The sequence below is a fragment of the Heptranchias perlo genome, unplaced genomic scaffold (genome assembly GCF_035084215.1).
Source record: "Heptranchias perlo isolate sHepPer1 unplaced genomic scaffold, sHepPer1.hap1 HAP1_SCAFFOLD_539, whole genome shotgun sequence".
NCBI lineage: Eukaryota > Metazoa > Chordata > Chondrichthyes > Hexanchiformes > Hexanchidae > Heptranchias > Heptranchias perlo.
Genome location: NW_027139558.1, coordinates 1 through 19,736, shown reverse-complemented (window position 1 = coordinate 19,736; position 19,736 = coordinate 1). Strand labels below are relative to the sequence as shown.

Sequence of the window (19,736 nt, the reverse complement as noted above, 5' to 3'; positions counted from 1 at the left end):
CGCAAAGTTTCCACTCTACAATCTATTTTCTGACTTACCTCTGGGTGAATTACTGTCAAGGTTTCGTTTGGTGAGCATTATCCCTGGTCCTTTAGAGTCCAACCTAGCTAGTACAGTGGGATTGGGAGGGGTGAGGTATCCCTCCGACTGTAATTTCCCTCGCGTGTACTGAAGTGTTCCCCATTTTATTAGAGCGTTAAGATTGTTGTGTTGTATTTCCTCTCTTGAATAAAGGTCAAAGTTTCTTGCACCAAAATCAGTTGTCTGCTGCACTTTGTCACAACCCCCAAATAAGTCCAAGGTCTAGAACCCAGGGAGTGGGAGCGATTCGGACCGATCAGAAGTCAGAGGTGAAGCTGACACACACCACCACCCCCTACACAAGGCGGCCTTCGAGACACTCGACAACGCAAAATCGTCGAGCAGAAATTGATAGCCAAGTTCCGCACCCATGAGGACGACCTCAACCGGGATCTTGGGTTCATGTCACGCTACACGTAACCCCACCAGAGAACAAATGGGGCCCGATTTTAGCAGGCCTGCGGGTTCCCAGCGGGTGGTCCTTCGGGAGCGTGGAAAACGCGGACGGCTAAATGAGTGCGCCCCCCGCGCAATCGCGGGATAATTGATTCCATTCAGCCGTGGTTACGGGTTCTCCGCTCCCCAGCTGCGCGCCGGCGGGCTGCGCATGCGCATTAACGTTATCGCGATGGTGGAGCTCCATTTAAAGGGGCAGTCCCCCAAAGCCCCTCCTGCTTCAAGCAAGAGGCATCACAGCATGGCGCACCCCAGGGGCAAGGCTGCGCCACGGTTCTCCGACTTCGTGCTGCAGCTGCTTCTGGAGGGTGCGAGGAGGAGGAGGGACACGCTGTTCCCGACGGACGGACGCAAGTGCCCTGGCTCCGTCACCAGGAAGGCATAGGCAGAGGTGGCGGCCGAGATCAGCATGTCCAACACCACCAGGACATGGGAGCAGTGCCGAAAGCGATTCAATGACCTCACTAGGTCCGGCAAGGTGAGTACATCAACGCACCCTCCCACAACCCGTCTCCAACATCACGCCAAACACATCACAACCCCTTCTGCACAGCCACCACAGCCCTCCCGCAGCAATCCTCACAGCCACTCACCATCCTCGCCGTGCCCGCAAGTACCCACCTTCCCTGTCCCCACTCAAACACTACCACACACCCCAATCCCCATGCAATGGGATGGGCATGTGGCACACGCATCCTCCCATCCATCTGCCCCACGCTCAACCCACCCACACCGATGCCTGAGGCGTCTCACTATGCAATCTGCACTCACTCACGCATCTGTGTTTTGCCTTGACAGGAGAAGAGATGCAAGAACGCGCGAGAAAGGGCCCGCACCGGAGGGGGCCCGCCGCACGTGCTGGAACTTACGGATGCAGAGGTGGAGGCGCTCGACATCAGCGGAACGCAACATTGCCTCTCCGTGGCGGATGGCGAGTCTGGCGCTGCAGAAACGGCCGGTAAGGGAAAACTGACACTCAGCACTCATGATCGCGAATGACCTTATCATCACCTGGCATCTGGCGCACCGCAACGTTTGTGCACATGCCTCACAGTGCCCTCTGTTCTCTTGCAGGGCCGTCTGCGAGCGCTGTGTGTGAGGAGGGCGATTCCTCAGAGGACATGCCGGTCTCTGAGGGTGCATCGTCACATATGAGCCAACCATCCGCCAGCGCAGAGACACACACCTCGGTGGGTCCCCCTCGCCAAATAGTTGGGGTTGCACATGGTGAGTCACCGCGCACGTGTGAGCATGAGCAGACCCTGGTGGCAGGGGCAGCCGCGGAGGGTCCGCGTCGGTGGGAGCACTCATCTCCAGGCTCTGCTCAGCCGGACCCAGATGCTGAACCCCGGGGGCCACCAGTCAAAAGGAGAGTCGTCGAGGGGCATCAGCGCATTGCCGAGGTACTGGGAGAGGTGCCACGCGCATTGTCCACAATCGCGCAGGTGATGGAGGAGTCCAACTCCTGCACGCGGGCATTGGTGGCGCAGGCGCAGGAGGGTATCGGCGACATAGTGTCGCGGGTAGGTGCGGGAACGTCTGCGGTGGAGGACAGGCTAGCCTCCCTCGAGCGTCACGCACTGCTCCACATCGAGTCCATGCAGGCCCTGACAATGGCTGTACGGATTCAGGGTGAGCAACATTCCGCCGCCATAAACAGGCTGACGGATACACTAGGGGTGGCCTTGCAAGGCCTCACACATGCCATCCAAACTGTCGTCCAGCAGGGTGGAAGGGGTGATGTGGGCCGAGGCCACGAGAGGGATGATGGTGAACGGGGACATGGAAGCGGGGACGCTACTCAAGGTGCCCCCACGTCCCACCCGCTGCCCCCCTCTCAACCAGTACCCGCAATGGTGCCTCCTCTCCAGGTGGCCGAGTCTGCCCCTGCACAGGTGCAGGAGGAGCAGTCTGTGGAGGTGCCCTCACGGGCACCGAAACCCAGGGGCCGTCGGCCCAAAGCATCTACCCGGTCAGGGCAAGAACAGGAGCAACCTGCCACTACCTCTGCTGGAGCCACAGGGGTAGCACCACGTAGGGGTTCCCGTAAACGAAAGCCAAGGGCGTTATAAGCACAAAGGGAATGCACCAGGGTGTCTGTTCATTTGTACACCTTTTGTTTATAGTCGTTCACCATGTACATATTAAACACAATCGTTCTCACCACTCCTGCCACCTCTCGTCCATTCTTCTGCGGCCTGTGCAATAGGTGCGTTCCGTGCGGCCCATCATGACGACAAACACCTGCTGCCGCCTATTGGGCACACTACTGTGGGTGCAGGAGTACTGGCAACACTCTTCTGTGGAGGGGGCTGGTATGGCCCCTCGTATGTGCAGGTGATGAGATGTGAGCGCCTCAGACTGCCTGACTCTAGGAGAACCGTTGACATATGAGTGCCTCCCTGGCCTGGCGAGCATCACGGTGAGCCGGTGTTCGGCGCACGGGTCGTACATCATCCTCTGGCGCGTCCTCTTCCTCCTCCTCCTCATCGTCGTCCTCAATGTGGGTGGCGGGTGTGGATGGGGCCTCCTCCAGCGGCACCCCTCTCTGTTGGGCCATGTTGTGCAGGGCACAGCAGACAACTATGATTCGTCCCACTCTGAATGGCGTGTATTGGAGCGCTCCTCCAGAACGATCGAGGCACCTGAAGCGCATCTTGAGCAGCCCTATGGTCTGCTCAATTGTAGACCTGGTAGCAATGTGGCTGTCATTATATCGACGCTGCGGCTCGGTGATGGGGTTCCTCAGAGGTGTTATGAGCCACGTGTGCAGGGGATACCCCTTGTCGCCGAGGAGCCAGCCGTTGCCGGTGTTGGGTGCGTGGAAGAGGGGCGGGACGGTGGACTCCCTGAGGATGAAGGCATCGTGGCAGCTGCCGGGGTATCTGGCGCACACGTGTAGGAATCTCTGGCGGTGGTCACAGATGAGCTGGGCGTTCATGGAGTGATACCCCTTCCTGTTGATGAACAGCCCTGGCTCATGCGGAGGTGCCCGTATTGCGATGTGGGTGCAGTCGATTACACCCTGCACCCGTGGGAAGCCAGCCATGGCATGGAATCCAACCGCCCTCTACATCTGGCTGCGCTCGTCCATGGCGAAGTTGATGTAGTGCGAGGCCCTGTGGAACAAACCATCGGTGACCTGCCTTATGCACTTGTGTGCAGACGACTGGCAGACCCCGGTGATGTCCCCGGTGGCACCCTGGAAGGATCCGGATGCGAAGAAGTTGAGGGCAGTGGTGGCTTTGACGGCGACGGGTAGGAAGATGCTGCTTGGTCCATCCGGGAGCAGCTCGTCATTAAGGAGGCTGCAGATGTCGGCGACTACCTGCCGATTGACTCTGAGCCTCCGTATGCACTGCTCCTCGGAGAGGTCCATGAAGCTGGTCCTCGGTCTGTAGACCCTTTGCGGAGGGTAGTGCCTCCTGCGATGCAGCTCTCTCTGCGGTTGCCCTCCCTCCTGCTGTGCAGGTGGGTGTGCCGCAGCACCGTGTTGGGGGGCTCCACGTCTCTGAGGCGGACGGCGTGGACTGCGAGGCTGCTGGGGCTGATGATGCTGTTCGTCCTCCGAGGATGTCGAGGCGGCCCCCATCTGTCAGGTGTTGGTCTGAGGGGTTGTGCACGGTAGGTAGGTGTTTCCTCGCACTGGGGCTGCGGTTCCACGTCGGGGTTTCTTCTGGCTTGGAGGGGGGTGGTGGAGGGCAGGCGTTGCCCTATGTGACGGGGTGGCCTCCTGTGTTGGTGAGGGGTCTCCCCCCCCCGCTGTGGAGTGCACCTTGGCAGCTGCCACAGGCTGCTGGCTGCAACACGTCCGTTTGGAGTGAGACTGTTTCCCCCAGTAGGTGAAACAGTCTGGGCTCGATTTTACCAGGCCTGCAGGTTTCCGGCGGGTTGGGTTTCGGGAGCGTGGTCAACACGCTCGGTGAAATTAGTGGGTTGCCCGCGCGATCGTAGCAGGCAACACACTAATAGGAATCAATTACCTGCTACTCCGGGGTCCGCGCCGCTGGTCTGCGCGTCGGGCGGGCTGCGCATGTGCAGTACGATCTGTCAGCTGGAGGCTCTCTAGTTAAAGGGGCAGTCCTCCACTGACAGATGCTGCAACCAATGGAACAAATTTCAGCATGGAGCAGCCCAGGGGGAAGGCTGCTCCCAGTTTAATGATGCCTCACCCCAGGTATCATCAGATGGGGTGAGGAGGAGGGCGAAGACAGAGATCTTCCACCCGGCGGGGGGGAGGAAGCGGACAGCCTCTGCCACCAAGAAGGCCTGGCTCGAGGTGGCAGAGGGGGTCACCTGCGCAACCAACATATCGCCCACCTGCATACAGTGCAGGAGGCGCTGCAATGACCTCAGTAGGTCAGCCACAGTGAGAACACGAAGTCTTTCCCCTACACTCCATCTGCCACAACACTGCCCCAACCCCACATCTCCTTCGGCACCGCCAACACTACTCTGTCACATCACCCTTCATGCCCACTCAAACCCCATCCTCATCTTACCTCCACCTACTCACCTCGCCAGTACTCATCCTGCCACTAACACGCGACCCAATCCTCATACAATCTCATGGTTCTATCCCATACTCACCCTCTCGTGCATCTCCCTCACGGCCAGCCTCACTCAACCTGCCACCACCTGTGCTGCAGCCACAGGGCATGCATCACATATGTGCAGTAGGCAGCGTAAGGCAAATGTTTCGTGAGCATGAAGGGGATGCACAAGGGTGTCGGAGGGTTTGCCATTGGTGGTACCCATATTGAATTTCAGAGCAACAAACAGCACACATTATATTGGCACCACCACTGCCATGTCTCCGCGAATACTGTCTGTTGTGTCCAATAATGCCCGCTCCTGGGTATCACTATGAGGACCCACCACTGATGCCACCCATCGTGTTACTGCAGAGTAGGTGCAGGTGTATTTGCAGGGCTCTTCCGCGCAGACCACTGAGAGACATCGGCGGTGTAGCCGGCTGCACCCTGGAAGGATGCGGAGGAGAAGTTGTGGAGGGCAGTGGTGACTTTGGCAGCGACAGGTAAGCACTTGTTGCTGGGGCCAGGCAGGAGCAGCTCGGCATGAAAGAGCCTGCAGATCTCCATGACTACATGTCGAGCGAATCTGCGCCTCCGTGTGCACTGCTGCTCGGAGAGGTCCGGGGAGCTTCGCCTCGGTCTGTGGACCATGTGGCGAGGGTAGTGCCCTCTGCGATGCGTCTCTCTCTGCGGTAGCCCTCCCTCCTGCTGTGCAGGTGGGCGTGCAACAACCTCGTGTTGGGGGGCTCCACGTCTCTGCGGCGGACGGCGTGGACTGCGAGGCTGCTGGGGCTGGTCATGCTGTTCGTCCTCCGAGGGTGTCCACGCACCACCCATCTGGCCGTTGTTGGTCTGAGGGGTTGTGCAGGGTAGGTGGGTGGTTCCTCGGACTGGGGCTTCAGTTTCGTGTCGGTCTGTCCTCTGGCTTGGCGGGGGGTGGTGGGGGGCAGGGGTTGCCCTATGTGACGTGGTGGCCTCCTGCGTGGGTGAGGGCTCTCCCCCGTGGGGTGCACCTTGGCACCTGCCACAGGCTGCAGGCTGCAACACGCCTGGTTGGAGAGAGACTGTTTCCCCCAGTGTGGGAAACACGCTGCGATGCAGGTGAAATCCCACACTTCCTCTTTTGACAGCTGATTCAGCTCATTAACTGATCTCAACAAGCAAGGTAAGTACTCTCAAGTGGAACCCCGCTGGCTTTAATTGCCTGCGGGATTCCCACCAGCGGGGGCCACGCACGCAGCCCCGCACGTCATCGGGGAACCCGGAAGTGGTCGGGATCGCGGCGCGATCCGGTCACGTGACCTCATATCGGAATTTTCAGGGCCCCCCCGCTGGAAACCCGACCCTAAAATCGAGCCCTCTGAGTTGAAGGTAAAATCTCACACTTCCTAATAAGACAGCTGAATCAGGTCATTTAATGACCTGAACAAGCAACGTAAATACACTCAAGTGGCATCCCGCTGGCTTTAATTGCCTGCGGGATTCCCACCAGCGGGGGCTGCGCACGGACCCCCGCACGTCAGCGCGGAACCCGGAAGTGGCCGGGATCGAGGCGCGATCCGGTCACGCACCTGGATATCGCGATTTTCGAGGCAACCCCGCCGGAAACGCACACGAAACCTGCTGCTAAAATCGGGCCCATAACATTTGTTCGCTGGTGGGGTTACGTGTAGCGTGACATGAACCCAAGATCCCGGTTGAGGCCGTCCTCATGGGTGCGGAACTTGGCTATCAATTTCTGCTCGACGATTTTGCGTTGTCGAGTGTCTCGAAGGCCGCCTTGGAGTATGCTTACCCAAAGGTCGGTGGCTGAATGTCCCTGACTGCTGAAGTGTTCCCCGACTGGGAGGGAACCCTTCTGTCTGGCGAATGTTGCGCGGTGTCCGTTCATCCGTTGTCGCAGCGTCTGCATGGTCTCGCCAATGTACCATGCTCCGGGGCATCCTTTCCTGCAACGTATGAGGTGGACAACGTTGGCCGAGTCACAGGAGTATGAACCATGTACCTGGTGGGTGGTGTTCTCTCGTGTGATGGTGGTATCTGTGTCGATGATCTGGCATGTCTTGCAGAGGTTACCGTGGCAGGGTTGTGTGGTGTCGTGGACGCTGTTCTCCTGAAAGCTGGGTAATTTGCTGTGAACGATGGTCTGTTTGAGGTTGGGTGGCTGTTTAAAGGCGAGTAGTGGAGGTGTGGGGATGGCCATAGCGAGGTGTTCGTCGTCATTGATGACATGTTGAAGGCTGCGGAGAACATGGCGTAGTTTCTCCGCTCCGGGGAAGTACTGGACGACGAAGGGTACTCTGTTGGTTGCGTCCCGTAGTAGTCTTCTGAGGAGGTCTGTGCGATTTTTCGCTGTGGCCCATCGGAACTGTCGATCGATGAGTCGAGCGTCATATCCCGATCATACTAGGGCGTCTTTCAGCGTCTGTAGGTGTCCATCACGTTCCTCCTCGTCTGAGCAGACCCTGTGTATTCGCAGGGCCTGTCCAAAGGGGATAGCCTCTTTGACGTGGTTAGGGTGGAAGCTGAAAAAGTGGAGCATTGTGAGGTTGTCCGTGGGCTTGCGGTAGAGTGAGGTGCTGAGATGCCCGTCTTTGATGGAGATTCGTGTGTCCAAGAAAGAAACTGATTCTGAGGAGTAGTCCATGGTGAGCTTGATGGTGGGATGGAACTTGTTAATGTTATCGTGTCGTCTCTTTAGTGATTCTTCGCCGTGGGTCCATAGAAAGAAAATGTCGTCGATGTATCTGGTGTATAGCGTTGGTTGGAGGTCCTGTGCAGTGAAGAAGTCGTGCTCGAACTTGTGCATGAAAATGTTGGCGTATTGGGGTGCGAATTTGGTCCCCATGGCTGTTCCGTGTGTTTGGGTAAAGAACTGGTTGTCGAAGGTGAAGACATTGTGATCCAGGATGAAGCGGATGAGTTGTAGGATGGCGTCTGGAGATTGGCTGTTGTTGGTGTTGAGTATTGATGCTGTCGCAGCGATGCCGTCATCGTGGGGGATACTGGTGTAGAGTGCCGAGACGTCCATCGTGGTGAGAAGTGTTCCTGGTTCAACTGGTCCGTGGGTACTGAGTTTTTGTAGGAAGTCTGTAGTGTCGTGACAGAAGCTGGGGGTTCCCTGTACGATGGGTTTCAGGATGCCCTCGATGTATCCAGAGAGGTTCTCACACAGGGTTCCGTTGCCTGATACGATGGGACGTCCGGGTGTGTTGGCTTTGTGTATCTTTGGGAGGCAGTAGAAGTCTCCCACGCGGGGAGAACGTGGGATGAGAGCGCGTAGGATGCTTTGAAGGTCTGGATCGAAGGTCTTGATCAGTTTGTTGAGCTGGTGGGTGTGTTCTTTGGTCGGATCTGCGGGTAACCGTCTGTAGTGTTCCTGGTTGTCCAGTTGTCGGTATGCTTCTTTGCAATAGTCCTTTCTGTTCTGTATGACTATGGCTCCTCCTTTGTCCGCTGGTTTGATGACGATGTTGCGGTTGGTCTTGAGAGCGTTGATGGCGTTGCGTTGTGCTCGGGTGACATTCTGGACTGTCTTCATATTTTCAGGGGATCCAGAGATTGTACTAATATTTAGAGAGGATCCAGAGATTGTACTAATATTTACAGGTGATCCAGAGATTGTACAAATATTTACAGGGGAGCCAGAGATTGTACAAATATTTATAGGGGATCCAGAGATTACACTAATATTTACAGAGGATCCAGAGATTGTACTAATATTTACAGGGGAGCCAGTGATTGTACTCATATTTTCAGGGGATCCAGAGATTGTACTAATATTTAAAGAGGATCCATAGATTCTACTAATATTTACAGGGGATCCAGAGATTGTATTAATATTTACAGGGGAGCCAGAGATTGCATTAATATTTTCAGGGGAGCCAGAGATTGTACTAATATTTACAGAGGATCCAGAGATTGTATTAATATTTACAGGGGATCCAGAGATTGTATTGATATTTACAGAGGATCCAGAGATTGTACTAATATTTACAGGCGATCCAGAGATTGTACTAATATTTACAGGGGATCCAGAGATTGTACCAATATTTACAGGAGTTCCACAGATTGTACTAATATTTTCAGGGGAGCCAGATATTGCATTGATATTTTCAGGGGATCCAGGGATTGTACTAATATTTACAGAGGATCCAGAGATTTTACTAATATTTACAGGTGATCCAGAGATTGTACTAATATTTACAGGGGAGCCAGATATTGTACATATATTTACAGGGGATCCAGAGATTGTACTAATATTTACAGGGGAGCCAGAGATTGTACTAATATTTACAGGGGATCCAGAGATTGCATTAATATTTTCAGGGGATCCAGAGATTGTACTAATATTTACAGAGGATCCAGAGATTGTACTAATATTGACAGGGGAGCCAGAGATTACACTGATATTTACAGAGGAGCCAGAGGTTGTACTAATATTTACAGGGGAGCCAGAGATTGAATTAATATTTTCAGGGGATTCATAGATTGTACTAATATTTACAGTAGATCCAGAGATTGCATTAATATTTACAGGGGATCCAGAGATTATACTAATATTTACAGGGGATCTAGAGATTGTACGAATATTTACAGGGGATCCAGAGATTGTACGAATATTTAAAGGGGATTTAGAGGTTGTACTAATAGTTACAGGGGATCCAGAGATTGTACAAATATTTAAAGGGGATCCAGAGATTGTACAAATATTTACAGGGGATCCAGAGATTGAATTAACATTTATAGGGGATCCAGTGATTGGACTGATATTCCAGGGTATCCAGAGAATGCACTAATATTTGCAGACAGGTCCAGTGATTGTACTAATATTTACAGGTAACCCAGAGGTTGTACTAATATTGAAAGGGGATCCAGAGATTGTACGAATATTTACAGGGGATCCAGAGATTGTACTAATTTTTACAGTGGATCCAGAGGTTGTACTAATATTTACAGGTGATCCAGAGATTGTACTAATATTTGCAGCTGATCCACAGATTGTACTAATATTTACAGTGGATCCAGAGATTGTACTAATATTTAAAGGGGATCCAAAGATTGTATAAATATTTACAGTGGATCCAGAAATTGTACAAATATTTACAGGTGATCCACAGCTTTTGCGAATATTTACAGTGGATCCAGAGATTGTACAAATAGTTACAGGGCATCCAGAGATTTTACAAATATAAACAGGTGATCCAGAGATTGTTCAAACATTTGCAGGGGATCCAGAGATTTTACTAATATTTACAGGGGATCCAGAGATTGTACGAATATTGAAAGGGGATGCAGAGATTGAACAAATATATACAGGGGATCCAGAGATTGTATTAATATTTACAGGTAACCCAGAGGTTGTACAAATATTTACAGGGGATCCAGAGATTGTACTAATATTTACAGGGGATCCAGAGATTGTACGAATTTTTACAGGGGATCCAGAGATTGTACTACTATTTACAGGGGAACCATAGATTGCACGAATATTGACAGGGGATGCAGAGATTGCACTAATATTTACAGGTGATCCAGAGATTGCACTACTATTTACAGGTAACCCAGAGGTTGTACTAATATTGACAGGGGATCCAGAGATTGTACGAATATTTACAGGGGATCCAGTGATTGTACTAATATTCCAGGGGAGCCAGAGACTGTACTAATATTTAGAGAGGATCCAGAGATTGTACTATTATTTACAGGAGACCCGGAGATTGAACTAATATTTACAAGGGATCCAGAGATTGTATTAATATTTACAGGTAACCCAGAGGTTGTACAAATATTTACAGGGGATCCAGAGATTGTACTAATATTTAGAGGATCCAGAGATTGTACTAATATTTACAGGGGATCCAGAGAGTGTTGTAATATTTACATGCGATCCAGAGATTGTACTAGTATTGACAGGGGACCCAGAGATTGTACTAATATTTACTGGGGATCCAGAGATTGTACTAATATTTACTGGGGATCCAGAGATTGTACTCATATTTACAGGGGAGCCAGAGACTGTACTAATATTTACAGGGGATCCAGAGATTGCATTAATATTTTCAGGGGATCCAGAGATTGTACTGATATTTACAGGGGATCCCGAGATTGTACTAATGTTTAGAGGGGATGTAGCGATTGTACTAATATTTACACGGGAGCCACAGATTGTCCTAATATTTGCAGGTGATCCAGAGATTGTACTAATATTTACAGGTGATCCAGAGATTGTACTAATATTTACAGGGGATCCAGAGATTGTACTAATATTTGCAGGCGATCCAGAGATTGTTGTAATATTTACATGCGATCCAGAGATTGTACTCGTATTGACAGGGGACCCAGAGATTGTACTAATATTTACTGGGGATCCAGAGATTGTACTAATATTGACAGGGGATCCAGAGAGTGTTGTAATATTTACATGCGATCTAGAGATTGTACTAATATTTACAGAGGATCCAGAGATTGTACTAATATTTACAGAGGATCCAGAGATTGTACTAATATTTACTGGGGATCCAGAGATTGTACTAATATTTACTGGGGATCCAGAGATTGTACTCATATTTACAGGGGAGCCAGAGATTGCATTAATATTTTCAGGGGATCCAGAGATTGTACTAATATTTACAGGGGATCCAGAGATTGTACTGATATTTACAGGGGATCCAGAGATTGTACTAATATTTACAGGGGATCCAGAGATTGTACTAATATTTACAGAGGATCCAGAGATTGTACTAATATTTACAGAGGATCCAGAGATTGTACTAATATTTTCAGGGGATCCAGAGATTGTACTAATATTTACAGAGGATCCAGAGATTGTACTAATATTGACAGGTGATCCAGAGATTACACTAATATTTACAGGGGAGCCAGAGATTGCATTAATATTTTCAGGGGATCCAGAGATTGTACTAATATTTACAGGGGATCCAGAGATTGTACTGATATTTACAGGGGATCCAGAGATTGTACTAATATTTACAGGGGATCCAGAGATTGTACTAATATTTACAGAGGATCCAGAGATTGTACTAATATTTACAGAGGATCCAGAGATTGTACTAATATTTTCAGGGGATCCAGAGATTGTACTAATATTTACAGAGGATCCAGAGATTGTACTAATATTGACAGGTGATCCAGAGATTACACTAATATTTACAGAGGATCCAGAGATTGTACTAATATTTACAGGGGATCCAGAGAGTGTACTCACATTTACAGGCGATCCAGAGATTGTTGTAATATTTACATGCGATCCAGAGATTGTACTGCTATTGACAGGGGACCCAGAGATTGTACTAATATTTACAGAGGATCCAGAGATTGTACTAATATTTACAGAGGATCCAGAGATTGTACTAATATTTACAGAGGATCCAGAGATTGTACTAATATTTACAGGTGATCCAGAGAGTGTACTCACATTTACAGGCGATCCAGAGATTGTTGTAATATTTACATGCGATCCAGAGATTGTACTAGTATTGACAGGGGACCCAGAGATTGTACTAATATTTACAGAGGATCCAGAGATTGTACTAATATTTACAGGGGATCCAGAGATTGTACTAATATTTACTGGGGATCCAGAGATTGTACTCATATTTACAGGGGAGCCAGAGATTGCATTAATATTTTCAGGGGATCCAGAGATTGTACTGATATTTACAGGGGATCCAGAGATTGTACTAATATTTACAGGGGATCCAGAGATTGTACTAATATTTACAGAGGATCCAGAGATTGTACTAATATTTGCAGAGGATCCAGAGATTGTACTAATATTTACAGGGGATCCAGAGATTGTACTCATATTTACTGGGGATCCAGAGATTGTACTCATATTTACAGGGGAGCCAGAGATTGCATTAATATTTTCAGGGGATCCAGAGATTGTACTAATATTTACAGAGGATCCAGAGATAGTACTAATATTTACAGAGGATCCAGAGATTGTACTAATATTGACAGGTGATCCAGAGATTACACTAATATTTACAGAGGATCCAGAGATTGTACTAATATTTACAGGGGAGCCAGAGATTGTACTAATATTTACAGAGGATCCAGAGATTGTACTAATATCTACAGGGGATCCAGAGATTGTACTAATATTTACAGGGGATCCAGAGATTGTACTAATATTTGCAGAGGATCCAGAGATTGTACTAATATTTACAGGGGATCCAGAGATTGTACTCATATTTACAGGGGAGCCAGAGATTGCATTAATATTTTCAGGGGATCCAGAGATTGTACTAATATTTACAGAGGATCCAGAGATTGTACTAATATTGACAGGTGATCCAGAGATTACACTAATATTTACAGAGGATCCAGAGATTACACTAATATTTACAGGGGAGCCAGAGATTGTACTAATATTTACAGAGGATCCAGAGATTGTACTAATATTTACAGAGGATCCAGAGATTGTACTAATATTTACAGGGGATCCAGAGATTGTACTCATATTTACAGGGGAGCCAGAGATTGCATTAATATTTTCAGGGGATCCAGAGATTGTACTAATATTGACAGGTGATCCAGAGATTACACTAATATTTACAGAAGATCCAGAGATTGTACTAATATTTACAGGGGAGCCAGAGATTGCACTAATATTTGCAGAAGATCCAGAGATTATACTAATATTTACAGAGGATCCAGAGATTATACCAATTTTGACAGGGGATCCATAGATTTTACTTATATTTACAGGGGATCCAGAGATTGTCCTAATATTTACAGGGGATCCAGAGATTGTACTAATATTTACAGGGTATCCAGTGATTGTACTGATATTTACAGGGGATCCCGAGATTGTACTAATGTTTAGAGGCGATGTAGCGATTGTACGAATATTTACACGGGAGCCACAGATTGTCCTAATATTTGCAGGTGATCCAGAGATTGTACTAGTATTTGCAGGTGATCCAGTGATTGTACTAATATTTACTGGGGATCCAGAGATTGTACTAATATTTACAGGGGATCCAGAGATTGTACTAATATTTACAGGGGATCCAGAGATTGTACTAATATTTACAGAGGATCCAGAGATTGTACTCATATTTACAGGGGATCCAGAGATTGTACTCATATTTACAGGGGAGCCAGAGATTGCATTAATATTTTCAGGGGATCCAGAGATTGTACTAATATTTACAGAGGATCCAGAGATTGTACTAATATTGACAGGTGATCCAGAGATTACACTAATATTTACAGAGGATCCAGAGATTACACTAATATTTACAGGGGAGCCAGAGATTGTACTAATATTTACAGAGGATCCAGAGATTGTACTAATATTTACAGAGGATCCAGAGATTGTACTAATATTTACAGGGGATCCAGAGATTGTACTCATATTTACAGGGGAGCCAGAGATTGCATTAATATTTTCAGGGGATCCAGAGATTGTACTAATATTGACAGGTGATCCAGAGATTACACTAATATTTACAGAAGATCCAGAGATTGTACTAATATTTACAGGGGAGCCAGAGATTGCACTAATATTTACACGGGATCCAGAGATTATACTAATATTTACAGAGGATCCAGAGATTATAGCAATTTTGACAGGGGATCCATAGATTTTACTTATATTTACAGGGGATCCAGAGATTGTACTAATATTTACAGGGGATCCAGAGATTGTACTAATATTTACAGGGTATCCAGTGATTGTACTGATATTTACAGGGGATCCCGAGATTGTACTAATGTTTAGAGGGGATGTAGCGATTGTAATAATATTTACAGGTGATCCAGAGATTGTACTAATATTTACAGGTGATCCAGAGATTGTACTAATATTTACAGGTGATAGAGATTGTACTAATATTTACAGGTGATCCAGAGATTGTATTAATATTTACAGGTGATCCAGTGATTGTACTAATATTTACAGGGGATCCAGCCTGATGTATAATTTTCTGCTTCTTTCCTTTTTTTCCAGTGAACTTATTGACGATTGTGATCTTGTCTCGGGGAAAGTGCGGACTCTCCAAATGTGTCACTCTCTACCTGGTTGCCATGGCAGCGGGGGATCTACTGGTCGTTATCACCGATCTGATCCTCAGGCAGATTCCGATTTTGTTTTTCAGTTATTTCCTATTCTTCCGGTCCATTGACGTGTGTAATATCCACGCCGTCCTACTTTTCGCAGCCACTGACTGTTCTGTCTGGTTCACCGTCTCTTTCACCTTTGATCGATTTGTGGCCATTTGTTGCCAGAAGCTGAAAACTAAATATTGCTCCGAGAGGACGGCGTCTGTGGTTCTGGGAACAGTGACTGTGCTGAGCTGTTTGAAGAGTATTCCCTGGTATTTTATGTTTTCAGGTTGGTATCCACTTGTCAATCAGCCCTGGTTTTGCCTTGTAAGAGAACCTATTGTATTTTCCCGGCCATGGGGAGTATTCGAACTCCTCCATAATATCCTCACCCCGTGTGTCCCATTTATTCTGGTTCTGCTGCTCAATGTTTTCACCGTCAGACACATTTTCGAGGCCAACAGAGCTCGCAGGAGACTCCGGGGCCACAGCAGTGGGGAGAGCCCCAGTGACCCAGAGATGGAAAGCCGAAGGAAATCCATCATTTTACTGTTTGTTATATCAGGGAACTTTATCCTGTTATGGGCCCTGTTTATGGTGTATTCGATGTGGAATCGGATGTACTGGTTGGAGTTTAGCTCTGTATTTCTACCTGACGTTCTACAAGAAATGGGGTTCATGCTCCAGCTCTTGAGTTGCTGCACAAACACTTGTATTTATGCCGTGACACAGACTAAATTCAGAGAGCAGTTGAAGAATGTGGTGAAATATCCCTTTACTGTCATTGTGAAATTCCTTAAATAATGAGAGGATCTGAAGACTTTCTAAGAGCAGAGTCAGTTCTGTGTCGTACGGTGTCTGATTCTCTCTCCACCAGGCCGCGGTGCTGGAAACACCGTCTATTCTGCAATCACTGAAACCTTTATAAACGGAGGCTATTTATCAACTCACTTTACAGAGTTTCTCAAAGTTTATATCTCATGAAAGAACCAGTTGTAAAATAATATGTGGCGACTGATCGCACCAAAAGTTTGACCATATTGGAGAAATGAAATGTTCATAAAATAAACTAAATACAAGGAATCGGTGATCAGTGTGTTAATGGGACGGGAAGTAGAGGAGATCCCAGGACTGTAGGTCCCGGTGATCAGTGTGTTAATGGGACGGGAGGTAGTGGAGATCCCAGGACTGTCGGTGTCATCGATCTCCGACCCCCCACGATGGTCTCCGACCCCCCCCCAATCTAAGATTTACCCTCTCACATCCTCTTCCTTCCTCTTCTCCCGTCCGACTGACTGAGACCAGTCTGTCAATCAGGCCGGCCTGTCGGGCAGGAAACCTTCCAAATAAAAGACGTCCTTCGGTCAAAATCATAAGGATGTCCGTGAAACCCGTACTTCCAGGTTTCCCGTCAGGAATCCCTCCCCACCGTCTTCCCACCTCCAAGTAAAAATTGAGGCCAATTTTGTCCTTGACAACGGTCTCTGGTAGTTTTCCCACCACTGACTTTAGACCGATTGGCCTGTCGTTACCAGGTTTATCCCTCTCCCCCTTTGTGAATCGAGGTGGAACATTTGCAATCCTCCAGTCCTCTGGCACCACTCCCATTTCCAAGGAGGATTGAAAGATTGTGGTCAGAGCTTCTGCAATCTCCACCCTTCCTTCCCTCAGCAACCAAGGATGCATCCCATCCGGACCGGGGGACTGTTCACTTTGAGTGATGCCAACCTGTTTAGCACCTCCTTTCTGTCTATTTTTATCCTCTCCAATATCTCTACTCCCTCCTCTACTGCGACATTAAATTCAACCTCTTCTTTTGTGAAGACAGATGCAAAGTCCTCATTCAGTCCCTCAGTCATGCCCTCTGTCTCCACAGAAAGGTAAGGAATGGAGGAGGGAGTGAAGAGGAGAGGAAGGGTGAGGGAGGGAGGGGGATGGAGGAGGAGAGGGTGAGGAGGAGGGAGGCAGGAGGAGGAGAGGGAGGGTGAAGAAGGGAGAAGGAAAGAGGAGGAGGAGACAGAGGGTGAGGGAGGGAAGAGCAGACAGTGTGGAGGAAATGAAAGGGAGATTGACTTGCTGCACAGGCCCAGGCATTTCACCCACGACAGAGACTGTGTGAGCAGGGCATTGAGAAATCCCTTCTGGGATTCCCCCTCAGTCTGGGCCCCCTCCCCTTCCAGACCTCAATCTGCAGGGAGCAAAAAACAGAGGGAGAGGCACGGAGAGAGAGAAAGATACAGAGAGACACCGACAGAGGGAGATTGATAAAGGTGAGACTGAGTACAGTGATAGAGAGAGAGAGACACCAACAGAGGGAGATTGGTAAAGGTGACACTGAGTACAGTGATAGAGAGAGAGAGACACTAACAGAGGGAGATTGATAAAGGTGAGACTGAGCACAGTGAGAGAGAGAGAGAGACACCAACAGAGGGAGATTGATAAAGGTGAGACTGAGTACAGTGATAGAGAGAGAGAGAGAGACACCAACAGAGGGAGATTGCCGTCTGGGTGAATTGAAGGAAAGAGAGACTTGCATTTCTGCAGCACCTTTCATGACATCAGGACGTTCCAAAGTGCTTTGCATCCAATGAAATAGTTTTGAAGTGTAGTCACTGTTGTTGGAAACGCAGCAGCCAATATGAGCAAGCATCGTTCGCAGCAAACTACCCAGCTTTCAAGAGAACAGCGTCCACGACGCCACACAACCCTGCCACGGTAACCTCTGCAAGACATGCCAGATCATCGACACAGATACCACCATCACACGAGATGACACCACCCACCAGGTGCATGGTTCATACTCCTGTGACTCGGCCAACGTTGTCTACCTCATACGTTGCAGGAAAGGATGCCCCAGAGCATGGTACATTGGCGAGACCATGCAGACGCTGCGACAACGGATGAACGGACACCGCGCAACAATCGCCAAACAGGAGGGTTCCCTCCCAGTCGGGGAACACTTCAGCAGTCATGGACATTCATCCACCGACCTTCGGGTAAGCGTACTCCAAGGCGGCCTTCGAGACACACGACAACGCAAAATCGTCGAGCAGAAATTGATAGTCAAGTTCCGCACCCATGAGGACGGCCTCAACCGGGACCTTGGGTTCATGTCACGCTACACGTTACCCCACCAGCGAACAAATGTTATCTGTTTTTAATATAATGGGTCATTTGCTGGCTCTCTCTGCCTTCCGGATGTTTCTGCCTCTCTCTCTGTTTTTTTTTCTCCTTTTTTTTCTCTGTTTTTTTCCCTGTTTGTTTTTTTGTTGAATGTGTATTCGGGGGTTCTGCAGATGACACCTCTCTGTCTGAACACGGTGATTGCCTTGGCAACGGGCAGTTGCAGAGGCAGTCTGTAAACACCATGTATTATTCAATATGTATAAATGCGTAGGCTTCAAGGAGATCTTGAAACATTTACCTGAGGAAGGAGAAAATCTCCGAAAGCTTGTGAATTTAAAATAAAATTGCTGGACTATAACTTGGTGTTGTAAAATTGTTTACAATATGAGCAAAGCAAGATCCCACAAACAGCACTGTGATGATGATGCGATTGGGCAGTTTCCTGACCAGACGGTCGATTCCATTTGGCAGAACGTCTCATCGCCAGAACTGACCAACAGACACCAGGATGCAGTCTGGATGGTGGTGAGAAGGACCCTCCCAGTGCGGACTGTATTGTCTTGTTTGAATTGTAATTGTGTATTTACATTCAACTGTGAGTGTCATTAAATTTTATGAAATAATGTACATTTTGAGATTAAAAAAAACAAACCTCATTCATTCTGCACCGAGAGGACTCGGTCCCTCCATCCCCCCGATCTCCCTCTCTCCATCCCCCTGTCTCTCTCTTTCTCTCTCTATCTCTCCATCCCCCTGTCTCTCTCGATCTCTCCACCCCCCTCTCTCTCTCCACCCCCCTCTCTCTCTCCACCCCCCTCTCTCTCTCCACCCCCCTCTCTCTCTCCACCCCCCTCTCTCTCTCCACCCCCCTCTCTCTCTCCACCCCCCTCTCTCTCTCCACCCCCCTCTCTCTCTCCACCCCCCTCTCGCTCTCCACCCCCCTCTCGCTCTCCATCCCCCTCTCTCTCTCCATCCCCCCTCTCGCTCTCCATCCCCCTCTCTCTCTCCATCCCTCTCTCTCTCTCCATCCCTCTCTCTCTCCCCTCTCTCCCCCTCTCTCTCTCCATCCCCCTCTCTCTCTCCATCCCCCTCTCTCTCTCCATCCCCCTCTCTCTCTCCATCCCCCTCTCGCTCTCCATCCCCCTCTCGCTCTCCATCCCCCTCTCGCTCTCCATCCCTCTCTCTCTCCCCCTCTCTCTCTCCATCCCCCTCTCTCTCTCCATCCCCCTCTCTCTCTCCATCCCCCTCTCTCTCTCCATCCCCCTCTCTCTCTCCATCCCCCTCTCTCCATCCCTCTCTCTCCATCCCTCTCTCTCCATCCCTCTCTCTCCCTCTCTCTCTCTCCCCTCTCTCTCTCTCCCCCTCTATCCCTCTCTCCCCCTCTATCCCTCTCTCTATCCCCCTATCTCTCTCTCTCTCTCCATCCCCCTCTCTCTCTCCATCCCCCTCTCTCTCTCCATA

At 49.2% G+C, this 19,736-nt stretch overlaps 1 protein-coding gene across 1 annotated transcript; it reads left to right on the top strand.

Moving 5' to 3' along the window:
• The first annotated feature begins 778 nt into the window (after nt 1-778).
• LOC137315148 (probable G-protein coupled receptor 139) lies at nt 779-15,953 on the top strand. Its single transcript, XM_067980041.1, has 4 exons — nt 779-916; nt 1,336-1,495; nt 12,369-12,488; nt 15,055-15,953. The coding sequence occupies exons 1-4, from the start codon at nt 779-781 to the stop codon at nt 15,951-15,953; spliced, it is 1,317 nt and encodes a 438-aa protein (XP_067836142.1).
• The last annotated feature ends 3,783 nt before the right edge of the window (nt 15,954-19,736 follow it).

What these genes read in the sequence shown, in the direction of transcription:
- LOC137315148 (XM_067980041.1), top strand. Translation starts at nt 779, where the DNA reads ATGGCGCACCCCAGGGGCAAGGCTGCGCCACGGTTCTCCGACTTCGTG. An exon ending in CTGGCTCCGTCACCAGGAAG is followed by an intron (nt 917 to 1,335) that starts GCATAGGCAGAG and finishes TTGCCTTGACAG; the next exon opens with GAGAAGAGATGCAAGAACGC. An exon ending in TGGCGCTGCAGAAACGGCCG is followed by an intron (nt 1,496 to 12,368) that starts GTAAGGGAAAAC and finishes TGCTATTGACAG; the next exon opens with GGGACCCAGAGATTGTACTA.